General features: G+C 42.2%; 3 protein-coding genes and 1 long non-coding RNA gene across 4 annotated transcripts in view; 3 read left to right on the top strand and 1 right to left on the bottom strand.

Annotated features, from left to right (window-relative positions):
• Positions 1–1,157: 1,157 nt before the first annotated feature.
• Positions 1,158–6,413, top strand: LOC141912858 (soluble guanylate cyclase 88E-like). The gene is made up of 10 exons (XM_074804274.1): positions 1,158–1,940; positions 2,494–2,575; positions 2,657–2,813; positions 4,003–4,132; positions 4,271–4,417; positions 4,786–4,932; positions 5,470–5,616; positions 5,666–5,822; positions 6,015–6,214; positions 6,390–6,413. The coding sequence occupies exons 1-10, from the start codon at positions 1,158–1,160 to the stop codon at positions 6,411–6,413; spliced, it is 1,974 nt and encodes a 657-aa protein (XP_074660375.1).
• Positions 6,414–6,623: 210 nt separating this feature from the next.
• Positions 6,624–7,892, top strand: LOC141913131 (uncharacterized). Its single transcript, XR_012620227.1, has 3 exons — positions 6,624–6,717; positions 7,120–7,181; positions 7,846–7,892. It is a non-coding gene; the product is annotated as an uncharacterized LOC141913131 (long non-coding RNA).
• Positions 7,893–8,653: 761 nt separating this feature from the next.
• On the bottom strand, positions 8,654–9,646 carry LOC141912856 (putative G-protein coupled receptor 139). The gene has a single exon (XM_074804272.1). The coding sequence runs from the start codon at positions 9,644–9,646 to the stop codon at positions 8,654–8,656; it is 993 nt and encodes a 330-aa protein (XP_074660373.1).
• Positions 9,647–11,195: 1,549 nt separating this feature from the next.
• Positions 11,196–13,279, top strand: part of LOC141913405 (angiotensin-converting enzyme 2-like) — a 62,341-nt gene continuing 60,257 nt past the window's right edge. The window contains exon 1 of the mRNA XM_074804932.1: positions 11,196–11,427. The gene's annotated coding sequence lies outside the window, so the exon portion shown is untranslated. The remainder of the gene's footprint in view (positions 11,428–13,279) is intronic.

The raw sequence follows: 13,279 nt of genomic DNA, 5'->3' as shown, positions 1-13,279 counted from the left end.
ATAAACAACAATTATACTCTCTTCTATTCTAAGGCGTGGTCGTGATTCGAATAGGTTCTGAAGCCAGTCCTGTTTATGACGTCTCATCCCAAGCGGTGAGTCCAGATTTTAGAGTAAAATTCAAATTAATTTTATGATTTAAGATTTAGATGATTTTTTCATGTGATTGTGGGTTTCTGTTTCAGGCAGGGAGAGTGTTTGTAAGTCTGACTCAAGAATACGAATATGATTTTGGTTTATAAAACGATAGACTTAAAAAAACCAACAAAATAGCATCGAAATTATCAGAATTCACGGATATTTATATAAAGACGAAACCAACCCTTGATAACACGCATTACCAGATATATAGTATAATTACATAACTGCTGATATATAACCACCGGTAGATGAGGGGCACTATATCAGCGGGTTATTAAGTAAATTAATGAGGCTGTCGATATCGGAAAACGGTAATTGCAGGGGGGATGAAAACGACAATCTTTTGTCCAAAAGTCTTCATCCACTCCTCCAAGGACGCTATACACACCGATCTGTATTAGGTATTTATGTATTTTTCTAACGTTGCCCGGGTAAACATTGAAACGGTCGGTTATTTAAGAGCGACGTCGGTCACCGCAACGTTTAGTATTTAACACGATACAGATCAGTGAAATACTGCTGAAGTAAAGATTACAAAAGGATTGTTTAACTTTTATCACAAGAAGGAGAATTCGAGGTAGGTTAACGAGATATTTTCAGTTAACTCAATTTTATTTTTATGTAGAAATTCGCTTAGCTTGGAACACGTTAAACCTTTGGATGACCAAACATTTAACTGTTTATAGCCCCGGTACCTCACATACGAGTTGAACCTTGACTGCACACGGTCCATTTCCGCAGTTCTCTCTTCAAATTTGACTCTGAGTTAAAATTTGTTGATATGACTTCGTTTATAACTCAATCAAACTTAAAAGAATTTCGGATGAACCGAGAGTTAACTAATTGGGAATGGACTAATTCTTACTGAGACCTGTGGACCTGATCGCCATGGAGTTTGTCGTCTGGTCTACCGATTCATACGTTCTATCTTAGCCCCGTGAGATCCTCTAATAACTTTATCGTAAAGATTTTCAATTCAAAATTCTATGTTCCTTATTTTCAGAAAAAAAATCAAAATGTATGGTTTATTGTTAGAGGGTATTTTCTATTACGTAAAAATCAAGTATGGTGAAGATATTTGGGAGCAGGTTGTGAAGTTAGCGGGAATCCCTCTCACTACGTTCAACACTCACAAAGTCTACAACGAGAATTACATCCCGGCACTGGCCGAGGCGGCGTCCGACCTGACTGGTTTCTCCGTTGAGGAGGTTTTAGAAGATTTGGGAGTCACATTCGTCGCTTTCGTCGGTCAGTACGGTTACGACGGCGTGTTGAAAGTGTTAGGACGTCATTTACGAGATTTCCTGAACGGTCTGGACAATCTACACGAATATCTACGATTCAGTTACCCAAAACTGAAACCGCCTAGCTTCTTCTGCGTGAACGAATCGAAAACCGGGCTCACACTTCACTACAGATCCCGAAGACGTAACTTCATCCATTACGTCAAAGGTCAGATTCGACAAGTGGCGAAGTCTGTTTACGACACGGAAGTAGAAATCGAGATCGTGTCTGAGTTCGTACAAGAATCGATGATCAACGTCATTCTACGATTGCACTTCACGAATCACGCGTACAAAACAGCAGCCCAACTTCAGGCTGAACGATTAGTAGATGCTTTACCCGTTCCGTCAGACGTGTTCTTCGAGGTGTTCCCGTTCAACTTAGTATTCAATCGTGGTATGACCGTCCGGTATATAGGCGATGGTCTGAAGGCTGTCATGCCCGAACTGTTGGGTCATGCTATCAACCAGATTTTCGACTTGACGCGACCACTTGTCGGCTTCAGCTGGGAATCTGTAAGTATAAAAAATTATAAATCGACTATAACAAAATAAGCAGCTACTGTACAACTGGCCCCTGTTGCTACTGTACAACTGGTCCCTGCTGCTACTGTACAACTGGTCCCTGCTGCTACTGTACAACTGGTCCCTGCTGCTACTGTACAACTGGTCCCTGTGCTACTGTACAACTGGCCCCTGCTGCTACTGTACAACTGGTCCCTGCTGCTACTGTACAACTGGCCCCTGCTGCTACTGTACAACTGGTCCCTGCTGCTACTGTACAACTGGCCCCTGCTGCTACTGTACAACTGGTCCCTGCTGCTACTGTACAACTGGTCCCTGCTGCTACTGTACAACTGGCCCCTGCTGCTACTGTACAACTGGTCCCTGCTGCTACTGTACAACTGGCCCCTGCTGCTACTGTACAACTGGTCCCTGCTGCTACTGTACAACTGGCCCCTGCTGCTACTGTACAACTGGCCCCTGCTGCTACTGTACAACTGGCCCCTGCTGCTACTGTACAACTGGTCCCTGCTGAATCTAAATACATAAACTAATCGATAAATAGGTGATGATGCACACAAACAACGTGTTCGAAATCGTAACGAAGTTAGAAGTTAAAGATCTTCAAGAATATCTGAAGGAATTCGGTAAGTGATAAATAATCCTCGGCCAGCAGTTCAAATAATTAAAACTCCACACAACAACAAACAGTTTCGTTGTATTTGCAGCTGAGGAAGAGAAAAATCGTGTGGGTAAAGTAGCAAAAGGAGGACGGCGAGATGACGTAGAGAAAGCGCAGGCGAAATTAAACGCGTTGATGAAAGGAGGTAGCAGTTCAAAACCTACAGGGAGGTCAAAGAAACATTCCAGTGTTATGGAAAGAAGGTAAATTATATACGATATCGATGCTCGCATATCGAGTGTCGAATGTATTCAAAACTTTAAACTTATAACTGAAATCGTTTGCACGAGTGAACCGATATTTGATCGTTGAATATGTTATCACGTGTCCTCAGGGAGAGCAAACGAAAACTTCTCGAGCAAAAGCAAGAAGAGGCAAAAGAGAGAAAAGAGAAAGAAGAGAAAGAAGCGAAAGCGGCAGAAAAAGAAAAAGCAGATAAAGAAAATGCTGAAAAGGAAGATGGCGATAAAAAGGTTGGTTTCATGGTTTCCTAATTTCTGAAAGGAATCATTATAGATTTGGGTTATGTGCGTTAGGTTAAACAGTTATCAACCTTCTCGTTCTCAATTCATTCAGCTTTGTGAAAGCTCTATACTGCATTGAGTTAAGTGAACTCTGCGTGGAGCTAAGTCCTCGTGGGGCTGGGTAATCTCGGTGGGGCTGGGTAATCTCGGTGGGCTGGGTAATATCGGTGGGGCTGGGTAATCTCGGCGGGGCTGGGTAATATCGGCGGGGCTGGGTAATCTCGGCGGGGCTGGGTAATCTCGGTGGGGCTGGGTAATCTCGGCGGGGCTGGGTAATATCGGCGGGGCTGGGTAATCACGGCGGGGCTGGGTAATCTCGGCGGGGCTGGGTAATCTCGGCGGGGTTGGGTAATCTCGGCGGGGCTGGGTAATCTCGGTGGGCTGGGTAATATCGGTAGGGCTGGGTAATCTCGGTGGGGCTGGGTAATATCGGTAGGGCTGGGTAATATCGGTAGGGCTGGGTAATCTCGGTGGGGCTGGGTAATATCGGTAGGGCTGGGTAATCTCGGCGGGGCTGGGTAATCTCGGTGGGGCTGGGTAATCTCGGCGGGGCTGGGTAATCTCGGCGGGGCTGGGTAATCTCGGTGGGCTGGGTAATCTCGGTGGGGCTGGGTAATCCCGGCGGGGCTGGGTAATATCGGTGTTTGATGATGTTTGATGATGTATTGTTCCTGCAGGGAGGAGAATCAGATGGTGGTGAGGAAGCAGACGGTGGCTCCACAAAATGTTTGAAACTCAAAGGTCAAATGTTGTACATGAACGATTGGGACAGTATTATATTCTTAGGATGTCCTGTGTAAGTATATGGTATTAGATTGAGGTGAAGAACATACAGTGTATATTTGAGATGTTTCACTTCATCTTACAGAATGAAAGATATCAATGATATGTTCAACGCCGGTCTTTTCATTAACGATTTGAGCATGCACGACTCGTCACGTGACTTGATTCTGGCCGGTACCCAGCAGTCGGCAGAACTGAAACTCGCTCTTGATCAGGTAAAGTAAAACACTAACAAATCAACAGAAATCACATCATCAGACTTTGAAAATTAATTGTTTTGTCAGTGTGAAAATCATTGTGCGCCAAACACGAAACAACCGAAAGAATTATGATTTCACCCATTCGTTCAATAGGAACAACAAAAATCTAAGAAATTGGAAGAATTCATGAAGCGTCTTCACGTTGAGATGAAACGAACCGATCAGTTGTTATATCAAATGATACCGCGATCTGTGGCTGAACGGCTTCGTCGTGGAGAGGATCCAGTCGCTACTTGTGAGGTATGTTTTATTCCAGTGACAAAGATTGTCCACATGATTGACTTATGGCCATAGTCGAATTGGGTTTTTAACTCCGGGTTGAAATCATCACTAAGTCTCTAAATCATTCCAGGGGCCTGTTGCATAGTCATGGCTTAGACTTAAGACCAGTCTAAGACCAACTTAGTTTTATTGCTAATCTAACAACTTAAGACCAGTCTTAAGATTCAAGACCACTTTTCGACTTAAGTCATGACTGTGCAATTGGCCCCTGGGGTTAAAGATAAAAGTGGTCAATATTTCTGATCATTAAATAATGATTCAATTCAAAGGTTAACATATTAAACCAACCCCTGACGTCTAGTAAGTGTATGTTGTATATTTGACAGACGTTTGAATGTGTAACAGTGTTGTTCAGTGATGTAGTTGGATTCACGACAATCTGTAGTAAAATCACCCCGTTACAAGTGGTCACGATGCTCAACTCGATGTACACGAAGTTCGATACATTAAGCGAAAAGCACAGGGTTTACAAGGTAAGACTTCACACCGTACAAAACGCGAGTTCATCTGTAAACTATCAAGAGTGACAGTTTGACAATAAGACATGGGCCTAGCACCACGTGACCAGGATCCAGTTGCACAGTGGATCTGATTATTATAATTGTACATTGTGTCTTAATGTGATTAAGGACCATTTTTGGACAAGTCAAAGCTGTGCAACTGGGGCTAGGTTACCTTTACTTAACCGCTGGACTTCAGTGGTTTGTGAATATCTCGCTAGGGTTATACAGTACTCTAGATATAGACCCCAATTTGGTTTCAATGAAACTAAAGTGCTGATCTGTAGGGGACAATCAACTGTGTTTATCCCGTGTCCATTCAGCAGAGTCTGGCTATTAGAAAACTGGAAATTTTCGCTTATTCTAAACAAATTATCATCAGATAAAAAATCACTGATATCAATTCGATCGAATACATTCGTTCTCGCATACACTTAAGGGGTGAAAATTTCCGGGCTTTCAAATATTGCGAAAATTTCTGCGTTCAAAAATAGCTTGCCTCTGTTACAGGTGGAAACGATCGCAGATTCGTACATGATCGCGTCCGGGGCTCCGAAACGCTGCCAGTATCACGCCGCATATATCTGCGAAATGGCGCTCGAGATGATGGCTTCGGCAAACGACATTAAAGACCCGAGCTCCGGGAAACCTATAAACGTACGCGCCGGTGAGTACACTTAAACATACACTCATCGTTTTATTACAGGTTGAGACAATCGGTGACGCGTACATGGTGGCTTCAGGGGTCCCGAATGTTATCAAATATCACGCTTGTTATATCAGCGAAATGGCGTTAGATATGATCGCCACTATGTACGAGATTAAAGATCCAAACAGTCAGAAACAAGTAACCATTCGAGTTGGTGAGTTTCATATCTGAAGGAATGATTTCGACAGTTTCACAGTCCTGGGTTAAGCCTTGATTCTTGACCAAGTGTTCCGCGGTGTTCCCGAATTAAACTTGAAACTTTGAATCTTAAATTCTCTAACACGGATCATGTATGTACTCTTAATAAAACTCGGAATATGACAGTCATGTATTTCTCTGTTCGCAGGCGCTCACTCAGGCTCAGTCGTAGCCGGAGTTGTCGGTTTAAAGATGCCCAGATACTGTCTATTCGGGGATGCTGTAAACACCGCATCTCGAATGGAAACCAATTCGGAAGCGCAGAAAATTCACATCTCCGAAACGACTAAAGTTTTACTGGAAGGATTTCCGTTCTCCGTCAAAGAACGTGGAACCGTACAAGTAAAGGTAAGTATCCGAATTATTGCATTTTACAGCAAGGGTGGAGCCTGGATTTTTTGAAGGTTGGGGACCAGGGCACTATTTGATGACGGTCACGAGGAAACAATTCATATTCCTTGATAAAATGATAATAAATTTAAGAAATTAATTTAAGAAATTTTCTATTTTCTCCCAAACAAAGATCCTCCCTTATTTGTTACAGTAAAACTTCAAGTTACTTCGACTTGTTCTGATTTTAGGGTAAGGGTGTGATGAAAACGTTTTGGCTGGAAGGAAAAGCCGACTTGAATCTGGACGACCCGAAAGTGCAAGCGATGTTAGAAGAGAAACAAACTCTAGCCGATAACGTATCTGATAGTCAGTCGAATCTGGGTAGTCTGGCCGATCTGGATGGTGGCGCAGTTGGTTTATTCAACGCCGATAACGCAGTTAAGGCGTCGACGAACGATATCAAGAAATCCGAAAAGAAAAAATTCCAAGTCAAACCGCCAACCGGAAGCACGGCGAAGGTATGTAAATTAGATTTGATTACCTCAGCTGATAACTGCGCGGCCGGCACACCCATCGTCGCTCCGGCGTCCGGCACACCCATCGTCGCTCCGGCGTCCGACACACCCATCGTCGCTCCGGCGTCCGGCACACCCCTCGTCGCTCCGGCGTCCGGCACACCCATCGTCGCTCCGGCGTCCGGCACACCCATCGTCGCTCCGGCGTCCGGCACACCCATCGTCGCTCCGGCGTCCGGCACACCCCTCGTCGCTCCGGCGTCCGGCACACCCATCGTCGCTCTGGCGTCCGGCACACCCATCGTCGCCCCGACCGAAATCAAAATACAAACTCGTTTTATTGTGATTATCAAGTAAAATGGAAAATTCTATATGTTTAATGTATTTTCTTATCGGTTTTTGCAGATAGCGGCAACATAAAGATCGAGTGAGACATCTCTAGCACAAACTGTTTGTATATAACACAGGTAAATTTGAAACCTCAATTCAATTTCAATGATTTAGCTGTCTAACATTGAACCGAGCGAATCTAAGGGAGCACACCCCTCTTAGATTCGCAGGGCATCCACCCTAAACTGTCAAATTCCCCTGAAATTTTAAGAGGAAATGAAAAATATGAATTATCAATTGATACTTAGAAAGTTTAAATTCATAAAAACAGTAATCATGTTTTCCAATGGTTCCTCCCTGAATCAGACTCTAGATTCACCCCTGATTATTATGTGTGCTATCAGTCTGCAGGTGTCATATCGATCATTTAGATATCTCTCATCTATAATGAATCTAATACCGCGATACTCGGTTCTAACAAACTCAAACGTGTACCAAATTGAACTTTGATTACCCAATCACATCACTGACCATTAGAACTGACCTCGCGTTCTAAAACCTACCGAAATTTACACCGAATTCAACTCAAATCGATTCGATATAAAATCTCGAATAATTGCCTCGTTTAATGTCATTCGATATCGTCAGGTGTCGACTTTCTTTAGACTATTGGTAGCATATCTTATTTCTGTTTGAAGAAACCGATCCTGTATCGGCGTCACGTTGATAGATAATTATCTCGATGATATCGAGTTTCTATTCGCCATGTAGATACTGATACATGTTAAATCTTACTTTCAGAAAACATACGAGTCTCTATACATTTTCATATAAACCACAACAACGACGTATTCGAAACTGTTTCGGCGCAATAGAATTTATGAAATAAGCTGAAATATCTGTTGATTTGATCTCAATTTCTTTTTCAAAATAAGTTTCATTCCGTCTCTAGTACAATATGCTGTCATACACCGCAGCGGTCAGTGTGAACTCTAAGTCTTCAACTTATTGAATTGTTAATATGTTATTTATCATGTATTTGTAACGCAATAATAATAAGCAAGTGTAAACAATATGTATATTTTTCGACCTTCTTGTCGAGCGAGAAGGTTAATTGTGAAATCTTTCATTTCGTACATATAGTAAATTTCGTCGTTAGGTTTACTACTACTAAGCCGTTTTATTAAACGCTTCTCAATATTTAGTACTTTTTGCAATCATGCGAACATTGTTGAGAATTGAAAAAGGCCAGAAAATTACATTGTAATTTACATTGGTTCGTACGGTGTAAAATAATGTGCGCTTTATTATTGTTGTTATAGTATTCGTAAATTTACAATTACAAGATTCATTCAAAAAATTATGTTTTTGTTGTGAGTGATATTTTCGGTGAAATCTTTTGCCATACTCTTCAAGAGGAAGCTGATTTTTGCTCATTGACATTCTGAGTCCACGAACTCTCCCCAGAGGAAGGTAATCCGTCCAGCCCAATAGGAACAGGCCTACATCAATCGGATTCAACTGTTTCTTCATGTGTCTAAATGGTTTACACATATTTGTGAGGAAATCAAGACATCGTTTGAAAGGAAAACAACGACAAATTCATTTGTTAGTTTCTTTTACACTTGAGAACGGCGGCCACGTCATTTCGGAATCGTTTTCCTCCTCCTATACAGTACAGAAAGAAGTTTATACCGTGGTTTACGTACAGCAGACCGTGAAGTACTTTATCGATGATGCTGTCCTTGTTGTAAGAGGTTGAGTTACACGAGGCAGGAGGAGCAGGGTTGACAGCCTGCAGGAATGTACGCACTGTGTGCGGTGTCACCAGTACTGAGAACGTTATAGACACGAACAGCAACGTGCGAGTAATTTGCTGTTGTGAATAAGTTCTCTTGTCCGTCGCACCGGAACTCGTGGCTCCCAGGTTCGCCTGCTGACGTTTTCTCAAACTCATGATAATCAAAATATTGGCTATGAAAATGAGCACGCACGGTCCAAGCGAGTCGAATGCTAATTTGAAAATTCGGTCGGCGACCATAACGTTGTCGTAGCCTTCGACGAACACGCACGAATACCAGCCCGAGTCGGCGTCAAATGTGGTTGTGAAAAAGAAAAATGAATGTATATGTCTGATGGATACTACCACGTAGACGACAAGAACCGATATTCGAGCGTTTCTCATCGTACAAATCTGCGATACTTTTAACGGCATCAGGATCGCCACGCAGCGCTCGGCCGTCATCAGAAACACGATCCAAGCGGCTGATGTGACACCGAGATTACCGAGGAACACTCCCAGTTGACAGTAAAACGGGCGGGTGTTAGTATCGTGCAGTCGAGCCGTCGACAGATAATCGTGAAGGAAAGCTAACAGCGGAATCGTATCAACTATCGCCAGATTCGCCATCAGGAAACAACTAGTCAGACACCGGTTCTTCTTCATCGTCATCACCGCAAACGATAAACAGTTACCGATAACACTCGGGATGGCTAAACCCATGCGTATTTGAATGACGACTATTCGTGCTGTATCGACGACTGTCGTGTCGCATGTTGTCGTATTGACAACCGGTACTGTAGTAGCGGGACTCTCAGTCATCGTGTTCAGCGCAGTCCGATCTCTGTGACGTACAACCAATTAAAACTAATACCGTGTTTATATATTATAAACCCGAACACACACTCTCACACGTGACACCTTCCCCTCGAGATCAATTTCTCACACTAATTATAGATTAGTTCTAGGATTTCGCGAGCGTCAGAGTTCACCCGATATCAACAACACATTTGAAAATGAAATTCAATATAAAATTCAGATTGAGAATTATCCAGCTGAAATTTGTTATATATATGTTTCGATGTAAATTGCCGCGTGTATCGCGACCTAGCAGACCAGTCCACTCTATGTTAGCACGTTCGCACGTTAGGGGTATAGATGGCCTTGTTTTTCGAAGGGTTTAGGGTTGTAGTTTCTGAATAGTTTGTTTCCATCAAATTTTCTTTTTGGAGGTAGATATTTTTGAGAGCGGTTTACAATAAAATATACACATGGTCACATGATCATCGTATTACATTTCAATAAAATGTTGTTTAAAAAGGTAGGTTTTCACACCAGATTTAAGATTGTTCCATTAAATTTGAACAGCCGAGGTAGTGTTTCGTTCAAGAGTGTTTTTCAATCAGGGATTACTGGGCACTGAATTCATAGCTTTACCAATTCATTAACCACATGTCGCACACAATTGTAGAGATTTCGGGATCGTTGTTATTGTAAGACATCAGAAAAGCGAATTTATCAGAGTGAGATTGAGTCCTCAGAGTCCTGAATAGATCCTGATAGTTAGCGGTGCAAGTGTGAACTGCTCTGTAACTCGCTGGTAGACTGGTTGCCGGTCTCTACTGACTACGAATGCTGGTGGCGCAGAATTTGACAGGCGACCAGTCTCGCAGAACATACTGTAGCATGCGAGTAATAGATTAGTTCACACATTCGCCGCCATTGCTTCATAGAGGGACAGCATTTGATGGTGAAGACAAGGACGCGGTTATCCTCGCTTGCCAGGGTTTGATTACCTCCCTTGGAACGTATGATTCGGAAATTACAACCACAAAATCTATTTGAAAAATTACAAATCTAAGAAGTCAAAATTTTCGGTCAAACCATTAGAGCATCATTAAATTAGTCAACCAAACTGGCTGCGGGTCCCTGCTTACCCCTCGCCACATCCGACTGAGCATGTTGGCTCAGACCGTCAAATTAGTCTCAAAACCAAGAAATAACAGATTGGGGGTGGGGGGGGATACATCAGCACCTGTAAATGATTTTTCAATGCGTGGCTGATCCAGGAATAAGATTCCATATAGTATTTCTCAAGAGGCTTAGTGCAGGCCCGTGGATTATCTATTGTGAGTCACTGCGTTACACATCTTCAAAACCGTGAAGCGCTGCCTGCCCGGTCTGACCTCGCGAGAACCGATACCACTCACCAAGAATAGGGAGCAGTGTACACCTTTAGAAATCATTGGAGCTTATTTTGTTATTGGTGATGCAGCCAATCAACGACTACAGAAGAATTTAAGAGGTCACTTAAAAACAGGTGGGCGCTCCTATAAGCCGTCATTACACTCGGACAATCCTACAGGATGAAGTCAGGTACAGGATGTCACCTGATATTACACAGATAGGATACGTTCAAAAAAAACAAACTTTTATCAAATATTTGGCACAAACGCGCATCTGAACTGATGATGAATACAACTCGACTTTCAACTCAGGATACGGAATTTAACATGACTTCAATAATTGACTCTAATCAAAGGATTAATTGAATAAACTTTTCAAGTCGCTCAAGTTTCGACGCGTTACAAGGTTGCTGTAAGGTAGGTGGAACATTTATTTAATTGCAGCAGAAATAATGTTTTATCGGCTTATATTTAGGTACGCACGGTTAGGTTCGGTTAGGTTAGGTTAGATTAGGTAAATCAGGTCCCTGGTTGTACTTGTACTTCCATGGAATTGAACACCGGAAGTTGAATGATTGTGACCGAGTCACATGTTTGTTTGACATTTTTCGTAGATTGATAGAATTGGATTGATGTTAGTAATATTTAGGACCGTCTATATTCTAAAAACCGCGTGATTTCAATCGTTAATTTTTCACCGATTTTAAATACATTACCCGCTAACAATTTGGTTAGGAAAGTTAGGAAACGTTATTTCAAAAGTTTGTGAGTTAGGTCATGGACTATAAAACGAATAGTCCATATTATGGTTAGGTGTGACTTGGACTTGGACTTTTTACAAAATACGAGTTTCTTTTACTCTGCTTAAAACTCAACATGACAAGTAGTAAAGCTAGGTTTGGACTAAGACGAGTAAAGCTAGGTTTGGACTGAGACCCAACATCAAATAGGGCCAATCTGTGACGCCGCAAAAACATCTCAACATACTTTACAAATAAAACAGATATAAAACACTCCGTTTTCACAGGTCAATCACAGAAAATAACACAATCTATAATTAAACCAACACCACAAAAATCTAAACGCGTCAAACTTCGAATCACGAATTATTCTTAATATCGAGCCTTTCATATTTTGAGGTCAACTCACGGTGTTTTATTTTGAAGTCATCTCGCGCCGTTTTATTTTGAAGTCATCTCGCGCCGTTTTATTTTGAAGTCTTCTCGCGCCGTTTTATTTTGAAGTCATCTCGCGTCGTTTTATTTTGAAGTCATCTCGCGTCGTTTTATTTTGAAGTCATCTCGCGTCGTTTTATTTTGAAGTCATCTCGCGTCGTTTTATTTTGAAGTCATCTCGCGTCGTTTTTATTCTGAAGTCATCTCGCGCCGTTTTATTCTGAAGTCATCTCGCGCCGTTTTATTCTGAAGTCATCTCGCGGTGTTTTTGAGCTAATCTCGGTGAAATTGTTCAGAATTCTAACTCGTTCGATTCGAGCGATTTTTTTTAATAATTTCAGGTTGATCAAACAAGCAGTAATTAGTCACCAGAACACCGCTACCGGAACTCACTAGAACACCGCTACCAGAACTCACTAGAACACCGCTACCAGAACTCACTAGAACACCGCTACCAGAACTCACTAGAACACCGCTACCAGAACTCACTAGAACACCGCTACCAGAACTGAGACTTCACCTAGAAATTGGATGCATTACAGTTAATGATTGGTAAGTTTAATGAGTTTAATGTTTTACAGTTCAGAATTAGTGTTTAGACTGTTTGGCAGTTTAACTATTGACTACGATATGGGAAATATCTGAACTTTTTATCATAAGAATTGTTGCTAAATTCTCATCTCTTCTCTCCAGCATCCCAGATACATCACAGATGACTGCATCTTCACTCCAGCATCCCAGAGACATCACAGATGACTGCATCTTCACTCCAACATCCCAGAGACATCACAGATGACTGTATCTTCACTCTAACATCCCAGATACATCACAGATGACTGCATCTTCACGCCATCATCCTAGAGACATCACAGATGACTGCATCTTCACTCCAACATCCCAGATACATCACAGATGACTGCATCTTCACTCCAACATCCTAGAGACATCACAGATGACTGCATCTTCACTCCAGCATCCTAGAGACATCACAGATGACTGCATCTTCACTCCAGCATCCTAGAGACATCACAGATGACTGCATCTTCACTCCAGCATCCCAGATACATCACAGATGACTGCATCTTTAATCGCTA

This window comes from Tubulanus polymorphus, chromosome 11 (assembly GCF_964204645.1).
Source record: "Tubulanus polymorphus chromosome 11, tnTubPoly1.2, whole genome shotgun sequence".
NCBI classification, from domain to species: domain Eukaryota; kingdom Metazoa; phylum Nemertea; class Palaeonemertea; order Tubulaniformes; family Tubulanidae; genus Tubulanus; species Tubulanus polymorphus.
Note: the sequence above shows the minus strand (reverse complement) of the source record. Positions and strands in the feature narration are given on the sequence as shown.